The following is a 16,383-nucleotide window of genomic DNA, read 5'->3' on the forward strand; positions in this document are numbered from 1 at the left end:
GCATCTCTGTACTTGTCACTTTATAATCCTAGTCTAGTGGCTTCTTTCTAAAAGAGCCAAGGTGAATCAAGACAGTGGTGTTTCATGGCCAGAATCCGGGCTAGATTATCCGTGAGAAGACATGAGCAGAAGAAGTATGCCCTTCAGGAGCCCTGTCTGTGTGTTGATGACAGAACCGCTATGTACCTGTGCCTTCAAACGTGAATGATAGTTTAAGGGGGAACATCCAACAATTACTAAAAAGTCAGCCAGGCTTAACAAATATCACTGCTTTAACCATGAGGTCATGTTGGGGACAATTTTGATGGACAAACTAGTTTAAGGAGAGTCTGAGTGACCTCTGTCATTGTCTCAGGCTTCTGCCCCATATAAGTAGGTACCAGTGTGGTCTGCATGTACCGTATGTTACTGCAAAGCAGTGCGGCAATCAGATCTTCACAAATAGAATCCCATTTTACATACATGGGGAAGACTATTTAAACAAGGGGTCTTTTCCTGTAAAGGGCTAGATGGTGAAGATTTTACACTTTGCGTGCTGTACGGTTTCTGTCTCAGCGACTTCACTGTGCTCTTGCAGCCCCAAAGCAGCCATGTTACAACAGAACTTTACTTACGAAAACAAGTCGTAGGCCAAATTTGGCCCCTAGGCCATAGCTTGCCAACTCCTAAATTAAACAAATAATTCTTGAACGCCTACTATGACGGGTGAGGCATCAGTAACCACCAGGGATACACAAAGAACAAAACAGAATAGTTACTGTGCTTGTGGAACTCTCTAGCGTGTATGTTCTGAGATGAGAGGTAGACAATTTAAAATATACCTGCAATAAATGACCTCATTAAGTGCAGAATCTTTCTTTAAAGCAAAACTCACCCCAGACATGCCACTGATAAGTTTGTCAGTTTAGATTTTTGTCTCATGATACTTTTAAAGCAGGACTAGGCTAGTTTGAACCTGGATTTGAATCTACCACCTTAGTCTGAAACAAGCCTAGTATGTTTGGGGGCTGCCAGGGACACCAAAGAGGTACAAGCATCTCAAAGGCTCCATCCCTTCCTTCCCTCCACTTCTGCTTATAGCAACACTCCTTTTACACACACTTCCTGTTTCTGGCACTTGCCTTCTTTTCTGCTGTTTATACTTCCCCCAATACTTCCCCCCTGTGGTTAAACAAGTATAAAGTCCTAAAGCTGGAGATTTAAGTTGCTCTCTCTCTCTCTCTCTCATTCATTCCTCCCTACACATAGGCTCACGCGCCTGCTCTCTCCTCTCTTTCTCTCTCAGAATGACACCTCTAGGTATTGCTTTGGGTATGGTTTTCTATTTACTTCAAGCCGTTTCTGGAGAAAGTGGCTATGCAGAGAATGGTGAGTCATTTCTAACTTTTCTTTAGGATTTCAGATGATCTCTAGCATCTGTTTCAGGTTGCTCAGATCCCTAACAGACCAAAGTGGGGCACTGGGTTAGAGGGAGTTTGAGGGCTTGCCATGTAGTCAGGCGTTTTGTGCATTCTAAGCACCAGGACAGGGGGCCTGGGGACAACACTGTGAGTGGTTTGTAAAGGCTTAGAATTGTCAAGGGATGCACTTGACTCTCTCAGTGTGGATCTTACATGTCGGTCAATGCCTCTGCTCTTACAAAAAGAACACCCACAGAGACACACTGGTTATGCTTGCTGGAGAATCTTCAAGGTAATTTTTCCTTGTCAAGAAATGAAGCTCATTTTGTTCTGTTTAGCTTTTTAGAAGGTTCTGAAAGCTTCACTTTCAAGATAAAATAATATCCAAGAACAACAGCTTTGTCTGCACTTACCTTTGCTATATCCTCAGCACCTACTCTAGCATCTAGAACATAGTACACATTTAACAAACATATGAAAATTTCTTCAAAATACTTTAGTTTTGGTAGAATCGTGTGGTATTCTTAGTGAATAACTGAATAGGGTTAAGATCTGAGCGAGTTCTCATTGCAATATATTTAACTATCTCCATGTCAGCAATTTTACCATCATATAATAATTATCTTTGGGATCCTTAAAATACTTAGTATCTCGAGGCAGATGCTGCCTACTTTGTAAATCTATTGTAATTACAACTGAACCGTACACAAAGGTGAAGTAGTCCAGAGGAGCCACCTGGAAACTTGGACCACCAAATTGCTTCTGAAAATTAAATGCTTTCACTTTAAGACTTACAAAGTGTTTGCTTAACGAAGATATCAAACACATCAGTCTAATGAATCAGCTTGGATATCTTAAGTTAGGTAATTTCTAAGGATGGAAATCCCTAGAATACTTTCTTTAAGGGACTTTTCAGAGGGTTGACATTTTTCACAGTGTGACCGTAAAAAAATGACTTTGTGGGAGATGATGATTATTTCATGGTAAATGTTGTCTTGTGTCTGTAGATAGATGCTTGGCACGTAACGCATAAATCTTACTCTTTGGAGTATAGTATATCCCTTCTATTTCTCCCTGCTGGTCATATTATTTTGAAAAGAAATTAACAATTTTAATTGAAAGCTGAGTTTTCACTTCAACTCTTTAAATTTCAGGGTTTTTTTAGGAGATTTGTAACCACCCATCCACATGACTACATCAAAATGCTTCCCGGTTTGGAGTGTCAGGAATTCAGAATAATCAACTGTGGTTTGTTAAAAGATAAGTTAGTTCTCTGATAACCACAAGAGTGATCAAGAGAAGAAAGGGATACTTTTTAAAAATCCAAACCATTTAGACTTTTACTCAACTAAGCCCTTTCAGTAGGAAGCTTTTAAACCACACTGCCTTGTCTATAATACATAGTTCGAAAAACCTAATTTTTATAATGAGCTTTTAAAAATTAATAGGTTAACTCGCTGTTAAAAGCTCTATGTAATTTCAAAGCCATAGTCATAATAACATCTTTGACAGAGAACTCTTTTTCAAAGGAGGCCCAAATGTTTCATGTACATTCTCAGAATTAGAATTCTTATTTTACCCTTTCATTACTTATTTCTCAAAAAAATGTGATAAAGTAGCTAACCCTGACTGAGTGCTTACTGTGTTCTAAGAAGTCTTTGTATACATTTATTCAGTGATTCCTCATGATAACATGAATTTAAATATCAGAACTCTGAAGCTTAGAAAGGTCGAGTAACCTGATGGAAGACCACAGCTACACAGTAGAATAGCCAGGATTTTAACCCACATCTGTTCAGCTCTGGTGCCAGAGGTCTTAACCACTGTGTATATGATGCTTAGCTAAGCTTAGAGCAGGTATAACATTCTCTTTGTAGAATGCCGTGCGATTTTGCAGGTTATTGAGGAGAATTTTTCTTGTATACAAAGCAACTTGGCTCAGTAACACCTGCTAAAGAGCCAATGAGCTGTTTCTCAAAACATGGCCATTTTAATTGTACGACCACTGCTTTTTTTCTCATTTATTGAAGTATAGATAACTTACAATGTTGTGTTAGTTTCAAGTGTACAGCAAAGTGATTCAGTTATACATACATATATATATATATATACATATATATATATATATATATATATATTCTTTTTCAGGTTCTTTTCCACTGTAGATTACTATCAGATATTGAGTATAGTGCCCTGTGCTATACAGTAGGTCCTTGTTATTTACCTACTTTATATATAGTAGTGTGTATATGTTAATCCCAAACTCCTAATTTATCTCCCCCCACCTCCCACTATCCCCTTTGGTAACCATAAGTTTGTTTTCTATGTCTGTGAATTTATTTCTGTTTTGTAAATACGTTCATTTGTATCATTTTTTAGATTCCACATGTAAGCAATATCGTATGATATTTGTCTTTCTCTGTCTGACTTACTTAACCTCTAGGTCCATCCATGCTGCTGCAAATGGCATTATTTCCTTCTTTTTTATGGTGGAGTAATATTCCACTGTATATGTATACCACCGCTTCTTTATCCATTCATCTGTCAATGGACATCTAGGTTGCTTCCATGTCTTGGCTATTGTAAATGGCCACCGCTTTATAAAATGTATAAGAATATACAGCAAGCTCACTTTGCCAGATTGGATGGTTAAGGATAGTGGGAGTGCTTTCTTCTGTTAATACCCGGCATCTGCTAGACTCTGCTCTCTCTGGCTTACGTTGCATGTTGCAGAATTTTTGAGTCAAAGATGATCCACAAATGTCTGAATCCAAATAGTAATGTAGGTTCTGTTGTACAAGATTGGTGGAAGTTCTAAAGAAGAGAAAACATTAAGAGAGCATGAGTACTGCCATATAAGGGCAGACTAAAGCCACACAGAACCATTCCATCAAGAAATGTGCCAGCAATTAGGGGACTAGATCTCACTCTATGAGATTAGGAACGAATATGTTTTGAAATGGGAGCCCTAAACGGTGGGCTGCCCCTCACTATTTAAAATTGTCATTAATAAGAGGGCCATACTCTTCTGAAATTACACAAGGAGTCTTTGCTGGTGGCAGAATTGTGAGCCGGATGGGTTCTAGGTATAGTCAGAAAGAGCAGTGCACACAGCTCTTATCTAGATGTGGCTTTTTGAGACTTGTCACTTTGACTGAACTGACCCTTCTCTCAACTGGTTGATCCACTCACAACCAGCTTTAGTAACTTTCCCATCGAACTAATGGGTTATTGATTAAAGTGGATGCTGCTTGTAATCCCATGGCCTACAGGACACTAAACTGGGGTTTGATTTTTGGTATATTGTCTATCCTATTTAAAGCCCTAGAGCATCTATTTTCTAGTATCAATGGGCCAAAGTAATTTCTAGTATCATTGGATTTTGAAGCAATCATAGCTCACACTCAGCCTGAGAATGGCTTTGGTTACTCTGGATTTTCTCAGATCCCACTTGGAGTCTATTTGCTGGCATAGTTTTCTCTATTAAATATTGTAAAATATACACACAAAATATCTATATAATCTTAAGTGCCTCAACCCAGCTTAAGAAATCGAATACTCTCTCTGACAGACAATACTTTCCAAAAGTGGCGGCAAAAAAATTCTGGTTCCCCACATACTTCCAGAATTTTGCTAATACCTAGAAAATGCAATATCTCTAAAAGAAGATTGTATAAGCTCAGAAATAGTATCTATAAGATTCATGTCATGTAATTTTTCCTAATCATGGTTGCCTCAGTTAGTAGCTTAAGACAAGTTGCCTTATATAAATATTCACACAATGGAGATAATCAATGGTACTTTTAGTTAGGATGCCTATTTAGGCAAGGGAAAGCTACCATTTTAAAAAAGGGAACTTCTGAATGCAAGTTAGCTATCACCTTTCATTCAAAAAAAATTCTTGGGAGGGAATAAATGAAGATTAGTAATAAAGCCCAAGACTAGATTAGGTAGCACATAAATAATAAAGTATCTCATTTGAAATGTATACAAACAAAAGAAATTCCCATCTATATAAGAGAAAGCGTGTGTTTAGTGTCTCATTCTAGACCTCCAATGCACTAACCCAATGGCAGAGATATTTAGAAATCTTAGGAGGCTATTTACTAATTGTGATGACTTCTTTTCTATTAGAAAAAAATCTGTGCACATTAGGTTTTGTTTTGGTTTTGTGATTTTGTTTGTTTGAAATCCTATTTCTTGTCTATGTCTTTGGGCTTTCCTTCTTTAGATAAACAACCATCACTCCTTTATGTCCACCACAGAAGGCTGCCATTTTATCAGTCCCTCCAGATTTCAAAAGGACGCACTTATTGGCTTCATTAACAGCTGTAGGTTTGTTCTTTCCCAGGAGACTTTGACGATGCAGAAATGGATGACTACTCATTCTCGTGCTACAGTCAGCTGGAAGTGGATGGATCCCAGCACTTGCTGACCTGTGCATTTGACGACCCGGACGTCAACAGCACCAATATGGAATTTGAAATATGGTAAGGAATGGTGCCTTCAGTGGGTGCTTAGAAATCATCTGTCTCTCTTTTGTATACTGTACAGCACCAGCTGCAAAGGTGAGAGTGTGGGAGTTAATTATCAAATATTATAATTGAATAAATTCCAAAAACTTCCTGGAACTCCTTGTCCTTCACCAAGAAACTCAAGCAAAGCAACTCCCAAGAGCTCATCTTTCAGGTCCCGCTGTTACAGCCAAATGATAGTATGGATGTAGGAGATCCCACTTCCCTCCTGACTTCATGGCAGAATTTAAATTCTGGTTCTTCTGGGACACTCATCCCCCAAAAGCTCTTTGCCCAACATGAGACAATGTAGTGTCTTGAAGCTGCACTTGAGGGCAGGTGCCTGGTTTCTAATCCCAACACGAGCACTTACTAGCTTTTTAATCTAGAGTAAGTTGTATAACTTTTCTATGCCTTAGTTTCTTCACCTGTTAAATAAGATATACCACCTCATAGGGAGATGTGATGCTTAAATAATTTAATACTTTAATAATTTAATTAGAAGACATATCTGGTGTGTAATAAGGAATGAAAAAGAGGCATTAAGTCAAAACTCTATGAATCTAGACTCAGCTGCCATCCCCTTGACACAGTTTGACTTCAGATGGTACTCTCAATACGAGTTTTGCAAAAATCCACAGAAATAAAGTGGCTCTTGGTTTCATGGAGCCTCTGAGAAAAGGTAAAAAGAAAGTCTGTGTCTGGTTTGAAGGTTTGGTAAAGAACTCAGAACTTTATCTTCTCCCTCTTTCACAAATCATCTCTTGTTGCCAAGGGTTACTATCTCTAATGACTTGAAAAAAATACTCGACCGTGAAATTCTGACTTGTGGCTATTTCCAAATTCATATCAGATGACCTAATTTTAGTTAGTTGCCTAGTAAGGAAAGTAAGTCAAGATCCACCAGTACTAAAAGAGGGCTTCGTAAATTCTGTAGACACTCAGCCAATCCTCCACAATATATAGTCTAGACAAGCCCTGAATCCCACGTCTTACATTAATTCCCTACATCTGTTCATGAAGTGTCTTCTGCTATGGTCATTGGATAAATATGACCTTGGACGTGAATTCCATAGTGTGTTCTCAGTCTGCCTCTGTCAGTTCACTTCTATAACATGCTTTCCAGGAATAAAATATATCAAGAGAAGAGGAACCTACAATGTTCAGAATCTGTGCAGCAACTAGACTCCACTAAGGCAGCCGAACAACTCATTCAAAAGATGCACTCAGGGCTTCCCTGGTGGCGCAGTGGTTGAGGGTCTGCCTGCCGATGCAGGGGACATGGGTTCGTGCCCCAGTCTGGGAAGATCCCACATGCCGCAGAGCGGCTGTGCCCGTGAGCCATGGCCGCTGAGCCTGCGCGTCCGGAGCCTGTGTCCGCAACGGGAGAGGCCATGACAGTGAGAGGCCCGCGTACCGCAAAAAAAAAAAAAAAAAAAAAAAAGATGCACTCATTTTTGTGGGCAAAACCCTCTCCAACACAGAGGTCTGCTTTGGGCTCTCCAGCCAGCCGGGTGGTGAACTGCAGTGGTTTTTCTTGGGGAGGCTGAGGCTGACCTTCTGTCCACTTTCATTCACAATGGTATTTGACCACTTCCTTGGCCACTTGAACAAACTTTACCGCTTCCTTTAACAAGTCTCTTGATTTCTCCTGTCATATTTTAACCTGTCCATAGCCTCCGTTTGGGTTTTTCAGTTGGGTTCAGATATTTCTGTTGGAAAGCGATTGCTTTAAGACACGTTTTCAGTGTGAAAGTATAAGTATGAAGCCCTTAGTAGGTTAAGGTGCTTTTGGAGAAAAGCCATTTTCGCAAAGGTATCCAGAACCTTGAGGGAGAGATTCGCGCAGCTCCTGGGTTCAGAGTAGTGACGTAGCTCAAGTTAAAGCCACTTAAATAGAGTGCTGTACTTGCTGCTTTGGTTGGGCTTCTTTTCCACAATGAGACTAGCTTTATTCGAGCTTGTTTTTCTGTGAACATAAATTTATAAAGAAAGAAATTGTAAATGATTGAAAACTGTGAGTTCTGCTGAAGTCATTACACAGGCGGGATTGTTGATAGAAAGCAGGCGCTGTTTCCCAGAGGGCTCACCAGGGACGTTTTCTAACAAGCATTGCCTGATCTGGCCGCCAGTCTCCCAGGCTCAGAAACCCATTACTTAGTGTTCAGTGTTCAGTGTGCAGTGTGCAGTTCCATCTCTCAGGGATGGACTTGGATTAGCCAAAATCACAGAGTTGGATTGCCAGCACTCCAGTTGACAACTTTACATGGACAGATGCAACTATCATAGTGACCCAAATGTTCACCCCCAGCTCAGGTGTTTGGGGGGAGGAGAGAAAGAGAGGGCCAGTAGGTTGTACATCAGTATAAATCCACTCTCACTGGGGGATCTAGAAATTCTTCATTCACCAGAACCCTAACCAGCTCCCAGGTACCTGGAGTGACAAAGCAGAGGCTCTGGAAACAGGCAGGGAGGTTGGAATCCAGGTAGCGGCACTAGCTCTGTGACCCGGGGAGTCATTTAAGCTCTGATCCTAGCAATCACCTTGCACTGGGGTAGAAGGTTTAGTGTCTGGTTTATGGCCTGTAAATGGTACTTAATTCTCTCAGTGTCGTCAGATTTTCATTAAAAATGTGATCCAAAGGTTCCGCAAATACAGCAAAACAAAGGAAATTTGTTTGTTGATTTTAAGACCAGAGTTAATTTGATTCGTATCTCAAAGTGTTAATTTTTCTAAATTTAGTGGCCATCATTTAAAAATCTAGGTATCTCTTTAAAAATCAGATTTAGTAATGCTGGGCCTAGACAGCAAAAATTAGCTGAACAAAATTCTGATTGCTTCTATAGATGGGGAATTAAATCTCAGTCCTGAAGTTGGGCTCCCTTTTCTCATTTCTATTACCCACGTGGACACCACAGGCATGTAAATGTGGAACCCTGCTTTTTAGGTGTCTGCATAACTTTCATATTCAGCTCAGAAGGTAATTATATTTCCTTTAGTTCCACATTCTTGGGGCACCACAGTCACTCCCAGGTACCGCCTACAGATACCACTTCAAATATGTCATTTTTTTGTTTTCATCAATTACCACCAACATCACAGGCTGCATCCTGCCAAATCTACTTCATGCTCCTGACTTAACTAGCAATATCCGTCAAGTGTTTTTAATTTAGTCCTTTCTAGAGTAATCCATACCAACTTTCAAAGGTGTTTAATACTTTTGAGAAGATTCTGTCTTTTAGGGCCAAATGAGGAATAAAATCTATGGCTGTTTTTAGTATTTCCATGTAAATATCTGTTTGCACCAACAAGAGAAATGTATTTATCACTCTAAACTCCCGGCGATTGCAGGAGGCTTAGGAAGGTGGCATTGGGGTGAAGAATCAGGTGCAGTGGTCCCAAGCAATCTCGCCCTGTTTTCAGAACAAAGGAATTTGTGTGAGTGGCTTAGGTTTGATGTCCCTTAGGAAGCTCCTACAGGGCCAAATTTGCTAGCCTATAGTACTGCTTGGGTATGTGTAGTGATCTCTTCACCAAAATACCCTAGAACAGCTCTATCTAACAGAAATACAATGTAATCCACAAATGTGTGAGCGATATACGTAATTTAAACTTTCCTAGTAGCCTCATTTAAAAAAAAGAAATAGGTGAAGATTAATTTTAATATTTTATTGAATGTAATATTGCCAAAATATTATCATTTCAACCTATAATCTGTGTGAAAAAAATATTCATGAGCTATTTTACACTCTTTTGCATTCTACATCTTCAGAGTCTGGTATTTCATATCTAGAGCACATCTCAATTTGGATAAGCCATATTTCAAGTGTTCAACATCCACTTGTGGGGTGATGGCTATTGTGTTGGCCAGTGAAATCCCAGAACATTCCCAGTCCTAGCAATACACAGTTAGCAACCAAGTAAGCTGTTTTAATTTAATTAAGTGAATTGAAATGAATTGGATTGAATTGAGTTGAGCCACTCATGGGGGGACACAGAGTTTCCTCCAATCTCCTAAAGCCAGGGTTAGTGGCACAAAGCAAGACTGTCTGTTCTAGACCACAGTTGTCTCTTAGTCTTCCGGCGCAGCTTCCCCTCCACATAGGGCAGCTCCTAGAGCTCAGACCCCATAAAAGGATGCCTAGGCTCACAAGACAGCAATATGGTGATCCTTTATTTTTCTTGCTCATTACTTGCACTCCCTGAAGAGCAGGAATGAACTAAGAATACCATTTTAGATTCTTCTTAAATGTCCAAGAGTACCAGGACCTTGCTACATGTTAAGGATCTGCAATGGAATATTCCACACATGCTTTACTTACAAATATATCCTAAACTCAATGATTGAACCAAAAGCCATTTCCTTCTAATTCCTCCATAGCACATTTACCTAAAGTTCAGAAATGGGATCCTGACCCAGTTCTCCTCTTCCATCCTTACTCATCAAACCATGACAGTGTTGCCATCTTCAGAACTTTCCATCTGACACTCTTCTCAAGTTTGTTCCTTGGTATCCATCCAGCTTACCTTAAAATTTTGCTTTTTATTTTTACTCTTCTCCAAATGGGAAAACCCATGTAGCCCAACAAGGGGCATACTCTAGAAACTCCAACACACACACACACACTCAAAGCCAGAACTGCATACCCTAAATAACAGTTAACAAAGAACTATATTGGGGGGGAAAATTTTAAGGAATTTCCCACAAACAATAAATATTTTTAGCCAATTATTAAACTTAAAATTTATTCATCAGTCTTACGTTTTCATGACTACAAGAGCTTAACCACAAAGACCACAGCAGCCCAAAGGTGAGAGGTTCTTCACGTAAAGCTGAGGCATTCTCCTCAGATTTTAACTCCATGCCCACCTCGCCTCAAGCCATACAGACATGTTCCTTCTGCTCAGACTTCAGGAATGATCCTGGAAAGGGCTCACATGCGCACATGCACAGAAGAGTGCACACACATCCAACTCACCATAGAAAACCAACACACATTCTTGGTTGTCAGAAGTAAGTGACCTTTTTAGACTATACTCCCTATAATTTTTTTTAAAATCTGATTAATGAGAAGAATTCTCTTCATGGAAAGCAAACTTCTTTCTTCCACAATCCTCACTTGCAATTTGACCCAACTATGCCTCTTTTTTTGGCTATCTGGCTGGATTTAAAGACCATTTAGGAAAAACAAACTGGTAATCATGGTTATCACAGGAGATGTGAATTAAATAGAGGGTTGAAGGAAAGAAATGAGTAATTTTACTTTTACTCTGCACTGTTTATTTTTACAGTAAGAATACATATTCTGCTTTACTTCCTTATTGTTTATGTGGTTTATTAATTTAACTTCACTTTCTTTTTGGATTACCATTCATTCGGGGGTAAAGTTTACCTATGGTAAAATGTACAGATATTAAGTGAGTTTTTTTTTTTTTTTTTTGTAAATACTTCAACTCTTTAGTCAACTTTTTTTTTTATAAATTTTCTTTCTTTTTTTTTTTTTTTTTTTTGACTGCGTTGGGTCTTCATTGCTGTGCACGGGCTTTCTCTAGTTGCGGCGAGCGGGAGCTACTCTTCGTTGCGGTGCACGGGCTTCTCATTGCGGTGGCTTCTCGTTGCGAACCACAGGCTTTAGGCACGAGGGCTTCAGTAGTTGTGGCTCGCGGGCTCTAGAGTGCAGGCTCAGTAGTTGTGGCACACGGTCTTAGTTGCTCCGCAGCATGTGGGATCTTCCCAGACCAGGGATCAAACCCATGTTCCCTGCATTGGCAGGTGGATTCTCAACAACTGCGCCACCAGGGAAGTCCATTAAATGAGTTTTGAGAAACATATTTGACATGTTGCCATCACCTCAGTTGAGATACAGAACTTTTCTTTCACCCTAGAAGGATGCCTCAGGTCCCCTTCCAGTCTTTCCTCATCTCCTGTGAGCAATCACAGTTCTGAAATCTATCACCCTTTGGTTTTGCCGGTTTCTGATAATTCTCATAAATGAAATAACACACTACTCACTCTTTTCTGTCTGACTTCTTTCACACAACAAAATGTTTTAGAGATTTATCTATGTTGATGTTTATCTCATAGCTCATCTTTTCAGTTGCTGCATATTAATTCCACTGTTCAAATATATCATAAATTTTTAATCCTTTCTTGATGGATGTTTGAGTTTTTTCAAGTTTGAGGCTATTCTTTTTAGTTACTATTAACATTCTTATACAAATCAGTTTGTTGGTACATATTTTCATTTCTCTCAGGTAAAAACCCCAGAGTGAATTACTGTATCACAGGGTAGGTGTGTATTTAACTTTATAAGAAACTACCCAACAAGTTTTCCAAAGTAGTTATACCATTCTACTACCAGCAATGTATGAGAGCTACACATCATTTCCAATATTTGGCTTTGAAAGTGTATGTCATGATTTTATTTACATTTCTCAAATAACAAATAACGTTGGCCAGCTTTTCAGGTACAGCTGGCCATTTGTATGTCTTCTTTTGCCAAGTATCTGTTAAAGTCTTTTGTCTTTTTTCATTGAATTATTTGTCCTTTTATTATTGATGGATGTGAATTCTTTATATGTTCTGGATACAATTCTGATGTTAGATATATGTACTACAACTATTTTCTGCTAGTCTGTAGCTTGCCATTTCATTTTATTAATGACATTTTAATAAGCAGGAGGTTTTCGTTTTGATGAAGTCCAATGTATTTCATTTTTCTCTTTTATGTTTAGTGTTTTTTGTGTGATGACTGTCTGTCTACACTCAAATCTAGGAGGATATTTTCTTATGTTTTCTTCTAAACAGTTTACAGTTTTAATCTTTAAATTTAGAGCTACACTCCATACCCAATTAATTTTTGTGAGATTGAGGTTCATATTTTCCACACATTTGCTCAGTTGTTTCAGGACAACTTGCTGAAAAGATTTATTTCCATTGAATTGATAGAGTGCATGTTTTAAAATCAAGTAACCTTATGTGTATGAGTCTATTTCTGAACACTCTATGTTTTCCATTGATTAATATTTCTGTCATTGTGCCAATGCCAAACTGTCTTGATTATCATAACTTTATAGTAAGTTTGAAATCAAGTACTCTGTGTCCTCCTTATTTGTTCTACTTTTTTCAAAGTTGTTTTGACTATTCTGAGTTCTTTGGGTTTCCACATAAATTTTTTTTTTTTTTTTTTTTTTTTTTTTTTTGCGGTACGCGGGCCTCTCACTGTTGTGGCCTCTCCCGTTGCGGAGCACAGGCTCCAGATGCGTAGACACAGCGGCCATGGCTCACGGGCCCAGCCGCTCCACGGCATGTGGGATCTTCCCGGACCGGGGCACGAACCCATGTCCCCTGCATCGGCAGGCGGCCGCTCAACCACTGCGCCACCAGGGAAGCCCTCCACATAAATTTTGGAATCAGCTTGTCGACTTATTTTAAATCCTGCTGAGATTTTGATTAAAATTACATACACCAATTTGGGGGAAATTTCCATTTTTCAGCACTGAGTTTGCTAATCCATGAATGCAGCTCTCTATTTATTTAGATCTCCTTTAATACCTCTCAGGAATGTTTTGTAATTTCCATTGCAAAGGCCTTAAACATCTTTTATTAATTTTATTTCTAAGCATTTTATGTTTTTATTGCTATCATAAGTGGAGCTATTACTTTTTAAATTTATTTTCCAATTTTTGGACACTAGTCTATAGAAATATAATTGACTTTTGTATACCGACCTTAGTGAATTCACTATATTCGTTCCTGTGATTGTGTTGGAGAGCCTTTATAGTTTTCCATGTGAACAAACATGTCTGCAAGTAAAGAAAGTCTTATTTTCTTTCTTTTCAAACTGGTGATTTTTATTTGTTTCTCTTGCCTTATGCACCGGCTAGAACCTCCAGTGCACTGTTGAATAAAAGCTGTGAAAAATAGATATTCCTGCCTTGTCTTTACCTTAGGAGAAAACTGTTCACTAGTTCACCATTAGGTATGTTATTAACTATAGACCTTTTGTAAATGCCTTTTATCAGGTTGAGGATGTGTCTGCTGAGAGTTTTATCATAAATGGATGTTGAATTTTGTCATATGCTTTTTCTAATCACTTGAGTTGATCAGATTATTTATGCCTTTTATTCTGTTCATGTGGTGAATTGTATTGATTGATCTTTGATTGTTGAACCTACCTTGATTTCCTGCATGCATCCCACTTTATCATTATGTGTTAATATCAATGTATTAACATTTTCTTGAGGAACATTAATTTGTAAATTTCTTTTCTGTAATATTTTTGCCAGCTTTCTGTACCAGATTTGAGCTAACTTCATAAAATAAGTTGGGAGGCGTTCATTTCTCCTCTATTTTCTGAAAGAATTTGTGTAGGAGTGGCACTATTTTGTATATATATGATAGAATTCACTAGCTTTATCTGGGCATAAAGTTTTCTTTGTAGGAAAGCTTATTAATAATAAATTGAACTTCTTTGAAAGAAAGGGAACTATTGAAACATTCAATTTCTTCCTTATTTTCACTTTTGGGCACTATTTCTTTTTAGATTACTCTAACTGTTGCAATATTCAACCATTTCTTAGAGTTTGCTTAGAGTTAATGTACTAGTTCATGTAAAATATAAGAAACTTGCAACAATATAGTTGTACTTATCACATTCTACCCTTTGTACTACTGTCATATATTTTATATCTACATATATTGGGTTTTGGGGGTTTTTTTTGGCTGCATGGGGTCTTCGTTGCTGTGCATGGACTTTTTCTAGTTGTGGAGAGCGGGGGCTACTCTTCATTGCGGTGTGCAGGCTTCTCGTTGCAGTGGCCTCTCTTGTTGCGGAGCATGGGCTCTAGGCGCGTGGGCTGCAGTAGTTGTGCCACATGGGTTCAGTAGTTGTGGCTCGTGGGCTCTAGAGCACAGGCTCAGTAGTTGTGGCTCACGAGCTTAGTTGCTCCACAGCATGTGGGATCTTCCCAGACTAGAGCCCAATCTTTGTCCCCTGCATTGGCAGGCAGATGCTTAACCACTGCGCCACCAGGGAAGTCCCTACATATACTGTAAATGCCACAATAACGCTACAGTATTTGCTTTAAACAATCTTTATCTTTAAAGAATTTAAGAGAAGAAAATATGTATTGGCTTCTTTATTTATTCTGGTAAACCTAATTGCTTCCTGTAGATCTGAAATTCCACCTATTATTATCTCCCTTTGGTCTAAAGTACTTCCTAAAACAAATTATCTCAATTTTTATATAGCTGGAAATATCCTTATTTTGCCTTCATTATTGAAGAATATTTTGTAGTGTAAGGATTCAAAGTGGACATGTTTTTCCCCTTCCAGAGTTTTAAATATATTATTCCAGTGTCTTCTCATTCACATAATTTCTGATGAGAAGTGATACTTTTCTCTGGATGCTTTCAAGATTTCTTATTTGCCTTTGCTTTTCAGCCATTTGACTATGATGTACCTAGGTGTGGTTTCCTTTGTATTTATCCTGCTTGGATTGGCTGAGTTTTTTAAACCTAAAAGTTGATATTTTTTGCTACATTTGGGAAATTTGAGAACATTATTTCTTTAAATATTTTTTTAGCCAAATTCTTTCTTTTTGTTCTGGAACTCTAATTGCATATTTATTTATCCCCTGGATATTGTCCCACAGGTCAATAAGACTTTTTCTGTTGTTTTAGATTAAATAATTTCTATTGATCTATCTTCAGCTTCACCAACCTTTTCTTCTGACTTCTATCTGCTATTACATCCATCCCATACATTCAGTATATTTTTTAAAACTTTAAATTTGTACTTGTCAGTTATAGTATTTTCATTTTGTTCTCTTTTGTAGTTTCCACTTCTCCACTAAGATTCTTCATTCCTTTAATAATTATGACCGTATTTTGTTTAACATATTTACAAAAGCTGTTGAAAAGTTCTTTTCTGCTAGTTCCAATATCCAGGTCCTCTTGGCTTCAGTTTCCATTGACTGCTTTTTATCTTCACTGTTTGTCACATTTTTCTATTTCTGCTCTTTTGTAGCAGCTTTTGAACGTAGGAAGGACACTATCGATAATAGGGTGCTTTGTTGATTGACTGATTGATTGGATTCTGATAACTTCCTCTGGCAAGTGTTAATTTTAACTCTGTTACTCAGTTAACTTGGCCGGATTAATCTCCAAATTCTTCTTTTGAGGCAGCACCAAAAAGATCTTCTTAGTTCCTTCTAGAGCCATCTAGCTATTGCCATGGTTTCCTTGGATTTTCCTCCACATCTGCACAATTAAGGGGACATATAATAATTTAAGCAGAGTTTATATGCAGACTTTGTGTCTTCTATGTCTAAAGTTTCTTCATTTCTAGGCTTTTCTCCCTTAAAAATACCCAGCCACTCAGGCCAACCGAAACTCTGTCCTCTAACTTCTCAAGACAGTAAAACTGTGGCCTTCTGTTAGATTCTAAATGCCCATCATAATGTG

General features: G+C 38.4%; 1 protein-coding gene across 2 annotated transcripts in view; it reads left to right on the forward strand.

Annotated features, from left to right (window-relative positions):
- The first annotated feature begins 1,235 nt into the window (after nucleotides 1-1,235).
- Nucleotides 1,236-16,383, forward strand: part of IL7R (interleukin 7 receptor) — a 29,305-nt gene continuing 14,157 nt past the window's right edge. The window contains exons 1-2 of one of the 2 annotated variants that reach the window (XM_079917109.1): nucleotides 1,236-1,368; nucleotides 5,752-5,890. In XM_079917109.1, the coding sequence (XP_079773235.1) occupies nucleotides 1,287-1,368; nucleotides 5,752-5,890 (221 nt within the window). In that variant the 5' untranslated portion in view covers nucleotides 1,236-1,286. Of the gene's footprint in view, nucleotides 1,369-5,735; nucleotides 5,891-16,383 lie in introns of both variants that reach the window. The other variant, XM_079917110.1, reaches the window with a different exon arrangement.

The sequence above is a fragment of the Stenella coeruleoalba genome, assembly GCF_951394435.1.
Source record: "Stenella coeruleoalba genome assembly, chromosome: 3".
Taxonomy (NCBI): Eukaryota; Metazoa; Chordata; class Mammalia; order Artiodactyla; family Delphinidae; genus Stenella; species Stenella coeruleoalba.